We start from the raw sequence: 9,158 nt of genomic DNA on the forward strand, positions 1-9,158 counted from the left end.
CTATGAAACATGTTAGCGCTTAGAGATGGCACAGTGTTAGGCTGTTAGCTAACAAACGGACCATAGAGGTTGATAATTCAGGACGATTGTCAAGAAGTGGTGGACACTTAGACTTGCCTTCCCTCCACCCTTGACCGGGCCGCTGACGGCCGCTCCGCTGGATTAGCTGGCTGGAGTTGGTCTAGGTTGGGTTCCGGAGTAGTTTAGGTGTAGATCTGTAGGTTTCTTTGCTGTTTGTGGTTGTTTGCCACCATTTGGGCGGATTCCCCGTAGAGGAGGCGGTGGTCTGGATCCTCGCCGCCGGATCCTGGCCAGGCTAGGGTTGCTGCTCGCGCTATCTCTGCTCCGGTGGTCGGAGGGAGGTGCGGCGGAGAGCGACACCATCTTCTTCAATAAATCCGCGGCTGCATGTTCTTCCCTTTCCCTCGTTTGCAGTGAAGATGAAGCTCCCCAGGCCGGCCGCGGAGGCGAGGGGGGAGTCTTTTTGGAGCTGCAAGGTGTACTACTGCTTCTCTCCTGGCAGGCCTTGGTGGCGAGGAGGAGCAGAAGTGTGGTGTACTGATTTTGTATCGGGGAGGAGGATCCTGTCCACTCCATCGATGCGGCGTGTGGTTGTTTGCTGGTAGCCTGCATCTTCCTCTTCCTTGCCATGGTGGCCAGGAGAGAAGCGGTGGTGATGCGCTGGCGGCCCATGCTCATCGGCTTTCGCCTGCGGGGGTGCTATGGAGCTTCTGGACAAGAACTCATTCGAGCGAAACACGCGGTGTCCTCCAGCGGTGCCGTGATCCTTGGCCGGCAAAGCGGCCCATCTTCAACCTCCAAGTCGGAGGCCCTTCAGCGCACTGTTCGTCGGAGCTCAACACTTCTTCACCGACAAGTGGTTCGTCCCCGGAGGCGGAGGAGTGGCCAGCAGATCAGATGCTTCGCCAGAAGAAAGCTGTTGAGCATTTCGGCACTGTATCTCGACGGAAACGTCTCGAGATCACCGGCGAGAGGTGGCGGCGGCACCCAGGGACCTGATTGCTTTTCTAGTTTTTGTCCTAGGGTGTTTTGTGTTAATCTAGAGGGCCTTTCTTCAAATTCTAGGTTTCTCAGGGCGAGAGATGTTAAAGGACCTTTTTGTAAATTGTACCCGCCACGTGTGGAATGAAAGATTATCTAGGGTCTTCTAGACCCTGTTCTTGTTCAAAAAAATAAAAAATACGTCAAGACATTGTTGTTCAAGTTTATTCTTTTCACAAAGTTAATTATGCCTTTTTCCCTGGAGATTCTAATGATGTACTAGCTCATATTTGTCGTGTGCCTAGAGATTCTATTATTGTACCTCATTGTATAGCTAGGAAATCTAGTGATCAGTCTGATGTTTGGGTAGATAGATCCACCAAGTTTACGGTTAAAACGACGTAACTAATCAATAGGGTTTGCCAGAATTTCCTGCTTTGCTCCATCCCATTGAATAGTTTGTGCGCGTATTCCTAGATCAACCAAATAATACATAATATATACTACTGTAAAATATATATCATTAAATTAGATATTACATTTTTAATAGTATAATTTGTTTGGTGTACAATCTAGTGCGAGGTCTACTGTTTACGCATCTCACTAGCACGAGACGTAAACTTCCTCCTCCTTTCTATAAGCCCCGTGTTAGGGAAAAGATGCACCACGCTTTAATGATTGTGTTGACCTTAAAACTAAGCTCGCAGCAATCCCGGTAAGTGACCCCATCATCGTGCTTTAAGCATAAAACTCTTTTTACTATGAATGACCCTTTTGCCCTTGTCCCTTGAGCACCTTCACTGCCACTCCTCACTTCACAAATCACAAGTCTCCAAAGGCACATAATAAATTTGCTTTGACATGTAAGAACATCTCCACCAGCGTTCCCGATACCAGCCCCGATAGCATTTTGGGGCCGGGAGCGAAAATGAGCTCGCACCGGCGCGCCCCATACGGCGCCGGCCATTTTTCGAGCCCAATAGAATCGCCGGCAACCCCATGCCGACCCCTTCGCCAAGGGTGCGAATCGGGCGCGCCGGCGCCTCGCGAGGCTTAATGTTTTGGGCGTGAGAGCCGCCTGTCAGCCACACATCCCAAAAGTCGACACCAGCGGGGAGTGGCGGGGCCGACGCGTCAGCGGCTCATTCAATTTTTACCTAACCGTCGCCTACCTCGCGACGGGAGTTAATTGGGGCGCAGCGGCGGTGCAGTTGCCGCAGACGCGCAGCGAACCGTCACGTCGGGCGCGCCTTGCTCTTCGTGCCGCCGTTAATGAGCGCCACCACTCCCCGCCTCCCTCCGGCCTATAAAAGGGCCGCCTCTCATCGTGCCTCTCACACACAAACCCTAACGTCTCTCTCCCCAACCCTAGCCGCCACCATCTGAAAAGACGACGCCATGTCTGGTCCAGGCCGAGGTCGCGGCCGTGGTCGTGGCCGTGGCCACGGCAGAGGTGCACACACTCCGTCGCCTGCGATGCCGTCGTCTTCATCGTCGGAGATGGACGAGGAGGGGCCCGTGTTGTTCGAGTTCGTCCTCGTCCTCAAGGGCGACCCACGCGGCATCCAGAGGCTGCCGGACACCTCCGCCGACTTCGTCGCCGGCGACGACCGCCCGGGCACGCTGCATTCGTGGGAGGATTCGTGCGGCTACTACCGGCGGATCGTGGATGTGATCTACGACGTGCGCGGCAAGATGTACCTCCACATCGGTTGGGAGAAGTTCGCGCGCCACCACAGCCTCCAAGCCGGCTTCGTGCTCGTGTTCTCCTACTTCGGCGACAGGGCATGAGCGTCAAGGTGTTCGACGACACGCGTTGCCGCCGGAACTACCACGTCGACAACGCCGAGGAGGATGACTGGCGAGTGTTGTTTCTTCGCAGCGAATATCGGCTCGCATGTTTTCGGATGTTCTTCATCGAAAGAACCAACAGGGGCACCCTCGCCAGCTGAATTTTCCAGTTTGGGTGACTGGGTGTGCCATCGAGTGTTCTTTCTTCGCAGCAAACACACGAAACCTGCGATGACCGGCCTAGTTAGGTTTAGTTATTTTTGCAACGTTTTATATTTGTGTCAACCATGGTTCAAACTATGTATTAGTTTGTGAAAACCATGTTCCAAATTATATCTTCATGTAAACCAGGTTTCCAATTATGTATTAGTTTGTGAAATAAAATATTTCTTATTCAATTTTCTATGCATTTATTTACGAATTTAATTCAAAACATCTATCGGGGCCGTCGTTTTGGGGGCGCCGGTGTAGGAACAGCTCTCCCAAATAGAGGATGCAGTGCTGGCGCCCCCCCAGACGAAGGTGCCGGCGCCCCTGCCGGTGCCTATTTGGGGGCTACCGGTGAAGATGCTCTAAGCACATCTTCCTTCTTAGGCGTGCAAAATCAATTGGAAGAGGAAGATGAACCTGCTCACCGACAAGACCTCTCTAACGCTTATGGTCATTCATTTATCTGCAAATTAGGCAATACCCGAAATAAGAGATGTTATTTCCTTGATATTCTATTGCTGCATTTTTTTTTCTAGTAGTAAATTCATGCGAGGTTCGTACTCCTTTCATACTATGAAGGTTGATTAAAATTTAGATATATCTACATTTGGCAAATCTCAAACAACTTTCATATGCTGGAGGGGTTACATACAATCACTAAGCTGGCTAGTGAGAATACAGCAGAAAATGAAAAGTATAATCTGAAAATACATTAGCAATACATGGTCGCTACCAATTACAATTCAGATAGATTCGTAGTACAGAGTTAAACAGAACAAATCCCCAGGTTGTACCGGCACTAACAAAAAAGAAGGTAGTAACAAAAAGAAATAGGAAAAATAAAAAAAATAAACAAATATCTCAAGCCTCACACATACCACCTCGCATCACTCCTTCCCTTCCCCGCCAAATTTCGTAAAATTCAAATGTGGAAAAAATTTACAGCAACCGACGGTTGATTTGGTTTCTACTATACGCCCCACCGCGTCCCAGGAGGAAAAGTAAAAGTAACCCTCTTTTGTCTGATTTGTCTTTGCAATGCAGCCCCTATGAGTTTGTGATGTCACTAGAAGGTCCACTTCCAGATCTTGACTCGGATCCTGACCTGGCACACGCGCGCGACGGTGGTCGCCGCCGGGGGACTGGTGGTCGCGTCGTCGGCGGCGGCAGTGGACGGCGCCGGGGCCTCCACAACGGCTGGCGACTTCGCTGGCGCCTTTGCGGTAGTGAGCTTTATCCCCTTCTTGGCCGGTGCCGGTGCGGGCGCGGACACCTTGATGCCATCGCAGTGCACCTGGATGCCGATCTTCTTTGTCCTGAGCCCGCCCACCTTGACGCCCGCCTTGGTCTCCAGGTCGAGGGTGATGGCGAACGTGCCGGATTTCTTGATGTCGGAGCTGGCCGCGGTGGGGTCGACCCCGAGCGCGGCGGCGGAGACGGTGGCCTTGATGACGGTGATGTTGTTGGCCTCGTGCGCGAACCCGGGCACGGTGGCCTCCCCGAGCGGCACGGCGTTGGCGGCCGTCGCGGCGGTGACGGTGAAGTCGTCGTAGAGGTAGACGAGCTTCTTGTTGGGGTTCTTGGCGGTGAGCGTGAAGTCGATGGAGTCGGTGAGCGCGGGCGCCGTGGCGGAGCTGGAGAGGCTGAGCTTGTTGACGCGCGCGACGGAGAGGGTGAAGGCCGGGCGGTGGGGGCGGTAGAGGAGGTAGAAGGCGCCGCCGGCGACGGCGGCGACGAGGGCGAGGAGGAGCACGACGAGCAGGGCCCAGAAGAAGCAGCAGCAGCAGCTGAAGCGGCAGGAGGAGCGCCCGCCCCCGCCGCGGCGGCCCTTGGCGGGGCCCTGCGGGCGGTAGATGGGGCGCTGGTACATCTTGGGCGGGCCCCCGGCGCCGGCGCCATTGGTGGCCGCGGCAGCGGCGGGCGGCTGCGGATTGGGCTTGCCGTTGGAAGACATTATTGCCGCGCGCGCGCCGGGGACGAGGAGTGCGCTGGCTGGCGGCTGTTCTTGGAGCTAGCTGAGGTGCTTGGATTGGATTCCGACCGTGCGCTTGCTGAGTGAGAGTCCTTGGAGGGAGGAGATCTATAGGCCAAGTGAATGAAGGAAGGTAGACGAAGAAGGTGAGGTGAGGTAAGGGAAAAGGGACGGGTCACCTTCCGGATGGTTCGTCCTCACCAAATCATTTGCTACTGCTACTGCTGCTCAGCTGCTGCTTTCCTTTACCTTTTCTTAAGCAACTCTGTTTCATTATTCTCTTTTGTGGAAACACCAAAATTTCTCCCTGAAAGTGCCTAGCACTTGACACGCACGGCTAGTTTACTCTTTCCGCCGTAGCAGTGCTTCAAATGCTGCTAGTAATGTCTACTTTAATTTGTCTCTCCAATGCTTCCGTAGCTAGGAGCAATTACGTTTCAGCGAGCGATATCCTGAGCCAGAGCTACAATTACCCTGCGGAAATTGATCTGCAGAACGGCATATATGTTGTAATAGAAGCTCAATTTGTAGTGACTACAAAACTAATGGTAGCAGTAGCATTTGTGATCGTTGGGGCCTACCGGAGATAGTGTTACAGTTACTTCATTGAAGACGTGTGTGATACGGATTTGGGTTGGGCTGGCATCTCCGAGATCAGACTCTCAATTGCAAGTTGATTTTTATTTGTCTCCTAACCTAAATTGGTCTCTTTAGATCGAAGTCTTATAAAATAATAAAATATTGGAAGTACTTCGATCCAAGATAAGTGTTGTCATTTTATTTTAAAATTAAACTAATTTTAGCTAAAACCTTGACACTTATTAGGTATCGGAGGAAGTACTTTTTCTTGGTGAAACTTCATTATATTTAACTGATTATAATACGAAGAACCCCAATTATTCTACGTTAAGGCAGTCAGTAAAACATCACCCCATATTCTTTAACCTAACAGACGACTAACATTATCCATGGTCAACGAAGGAGAGTGATTGCTTCTATCACCACAATATTCACTAGTCTCGCCTTGCAACCGCAATAACATCATTTAACCATGCACAATGTCGTAACATGACCACATATTATACCATTAAGACCCATACAATTCATTGTAATGCCAGGGTTCCCCATCTTTCCAATGACTAATGTAATTAATAGATGGAAGCACAAGACATCGCCATAATATTTATATGAATGACAAATAAATGATTAAAATAGCACATGTGCAAATCCACACTAGGGTTTGAAACTACAACAAAATGAATGGAGAAGTCGATGAAGACGGCATATATAGGTGGTGTTGATGGTAAAGATCAATGTCCTAATCTCCGAGGTCCAAGCTATATCAGGGGTAGATGCCCTTCCACTGAGTCCCCTCTGAATCCCTTTTGAAGGTGAGGTTCATGGTATTGTTTCAAATGCTATGGCGCAGCTGTGTCTCGTGCGCGAGATTCGATCACATGGTGAAAATAGTCGACAACACATCTCGTTAAAGTATCTGCCTCTTTTTACAATGTGTTTTCTCACTTCTTCTTTGTTCTTAGGTGCATGGCTGTTTGTATGGAAGATGTTTATGGCTAACCATCAACATATATTTCATTCAAAAACTGAGAAGTTTCCTTAGTTTGTTTTCTTCCTATTGATTTTGGGGATCATGGTGAAATCAATCAAATAGGTGTGTACTTGCGCGGTAAAACATTAAAAAGCATATGTCTAATGCGCAATAACAATTATTAACTCATTATCGAACGTCGGGATTCTTCTTGCGCTCAATGCTCTGACCAAACGGCTTCCAATGTGTGATCGAGGCAGACAACCACTGACCGCATGCCAAATAGGTATTGCGAATAGAGCAGACACCCGTGAGGAGCGAGAGATGGCGCTCAGAGTCTCCACTCTAAGGCTCCCATCGTGCACCATCCCTTTGTAGGACCACCGGGTAGAGCCGTCCTCCCACAAGGAGTCGTTAGAGGCAATGTGAGCTTGACCAACGAAAACCCTAGGATCTGACATGATGCGGAAAGGAGAATGAGGGAGGGGAGGAGAAGAATTTGGGTGTTGGGGAAGGAGTGCGGACCGGTGAGGTGTCGTGCCCGAGTAGGAGGGGGCGGAGGTGAAAGGGGAGGGGAGGGGTAGGGGGCTTTTAGCTCTCATTTATCTCCCTAAAGAGAGTGGATGTGATATCATGTCCTGTAAAATTTTCGTAGAACATTCGAAAGTGGCATGTTTAAATTATAAGCTCTTTTCTCTGTTATGTGTTTTGATTTGATGAGAACCCCTTCCATATTTTATTCTGATTTTCTAATTCGACTATGTGTCACAAATAATGCAAGGAGTCTAGCCCAATTATCTAAATTCGCATGTCAAATTTTGCAGCCAGTAAAAAAAATCCCGTTATGAACTTTTGGAGCTGCATAGTTACCTGAACAGTACTGTCAAACATGCACTCTTGCATCACATTTGTATCTTCCCTAAAGGCATCCATTGTTTAGAATTCGGAACGTAGGATCTAGCTAGGATGATGGATGAGTGCTCAGTGTCAACGTCCTTGATTGTTGGCATGAAACTTGCGGAGCCAAACTTCCCTGTAGATGCAGTTGTCTCGTCACTTCATTTCCCTTCTGCCCATGGCTAACTGATCAACGGCAGCACGCCCCACGAAAGCGAGGGCGATTCACGAAAGAACTAGCTTGCTTGCTAATAAAATCTGCTGCCGGTGCCCGGTCCATCGTCGATTTGATTCCATCAAACTATATTTTATCAGATCAAATATATAATATATGTACTATGTATTGGAGATGTATGCGTTATATATATATTATGTTGTGGGGTTACCGTGGAGAGACGGTGAAAATTCAGATTCAGATTTCTGGAGTAGTTCGTGCAAGGTAGAACGTCCCCTGCAGTCCAGCTGTGCCCCGCAACTGAAGCTGCTCATGCGTGCCCTACTAGCTCAAACTAAGCGTGATTTTCTCCCGTTTATTTATTGATGACGAGAGGGCTGCTCGTGAGTTTTGCTCTGCTGGCAGACTAAGCAAAATCGTGCCTTGAGAAGCAAATACTAAATTAAGGTCGTGTGATCATTTCCATACCTTTCTGCTTTATGTTACCCAACATATGCATTTTCTGAATTATGTATACCTACCTACAAATGTTTTCAGCGCACAAAAGAATACACAAGGTGGGCCGGCACGCGCAAACACGAACATCGCCCAACATCACCGCAGCAAGCTTGGAACCTTGCCCATCGCCACTGAGGGCTCCTTTGATTTGAAAGGAATTTCAAAAGACTTGCAAATGATCCAGTCCCTTGGGAAATATTCTTGTGTTGGTTGCTTGATTCGAAGGGTTACAATCATTAAAAAAATCTTTTAAGGGATTCATTTGCCCTTCAGTTTGAAGGATTTTTTTAATCCACTCTTTTTTTTTGAGCAAGAACTGTAAGGCTTGCGCCCCACAGTATTTTATTAAACCAACCACCAAAAGTTATTTACAAGGAGGAAAAAAAGGAAAACTAGACTAAAGAGTTAACCCAAAGTTTGAAACTATCTACATGTTTGTCCTTAATCCTATGAACATGAAGAAGAGCATCCTGTACAAATCTGCTCCGCCACCCTCTGAAAGAAGGCCGGACCCCCCTGAAGGATTTTTTTAATCCACTCTAACCTCATGTTAGAATTCTTTTGCTTTACCTGCGATTCAAGGACATACGTGATCTAAATTTCTGTAGTTTTCTAACCTTGTAGTATTCAAATGACATGTCATCCAACCCTATGGTTCGTCCAACATGCCACAAGCTCTTTTTCGATTTTCTTTACACACATGTGTCCCATGTTGCGATGATTCTGTAGTCTGTTCTAGATATTGCGTTCATGTTGTAATGTTTTTCTCATGTTGTTGCAAATGTTGCTCTATATATTGTATATGTTGCCATGATGATTATCGGTGATTTGTTGTTAGTAATGAAGATTTATTGCATACACAATTTTTGGCAAATGGATATGTTTGAAAAGCTGCAATGCTTATGCATGTTTTTTTGGCATATAATGAGCAAAAAATATTGCAAGGATGTTGCATGTGAAAATATTATGATGTGAACAGTAGAATCAAGATTCAGGTGAAATTGGACGCCGCACCATCACTAGCACTACCATAGGCATTTGTCGAGCACATAGCTGTGTTTTCT

At 48.3% G+C, this 9,158-nt stretch overlaps 1 protein-coding gene across 1 annotated transcript; it reads right to left on the bottom strand.

The window, feature by feature from the left end:
* Positions 1–3,715: 3,715 nt before the first annotated feature.
* On the bottom strand, positions 3,716–5,207 carry LOC124666047 (NDR1/HIN1-like protein 2). Its single transcript, XM_047203394.1, has one exon. It carries the CDS (start codon positions 4,955–4,957, stop codon positions 4,070–4,072), a length of 888 nt encoding a protein of 295 aa, XP_047059350.1. The 5' UTR covers positions 4,958–5,207; the 3' UTR covers positions 3,716–4,069.
* Positions 5,208–9,158: the final 3,951 nt, after the last annotated feature.

The sequence above is a fragment of the Lolium rigidum genome, chromosome 6 (genome assembly GCF_022539505.1).
Source record: "Lolium rigidum isolate FL_2022 chromosome 6, APGP_CSIRO_Lrig_0.1, whole genome shotgun sequence".
NCBI lineage: Eukaryota > Viridiplantae > Streptophyta > Magnoliopsida > Poales > Poaceae > Lolium > Lolium rigidum.

What these genes read in the sequence shown, in the direction of transcription:
- LOC124666047 (XM_047203394.1), bottom strand. Translation starts at nt 4,957, where the DNA reads ATGTCTTCCAACGGCAAGCCCAATCCGCAGCCGCCCGCCGCTGCCGCG.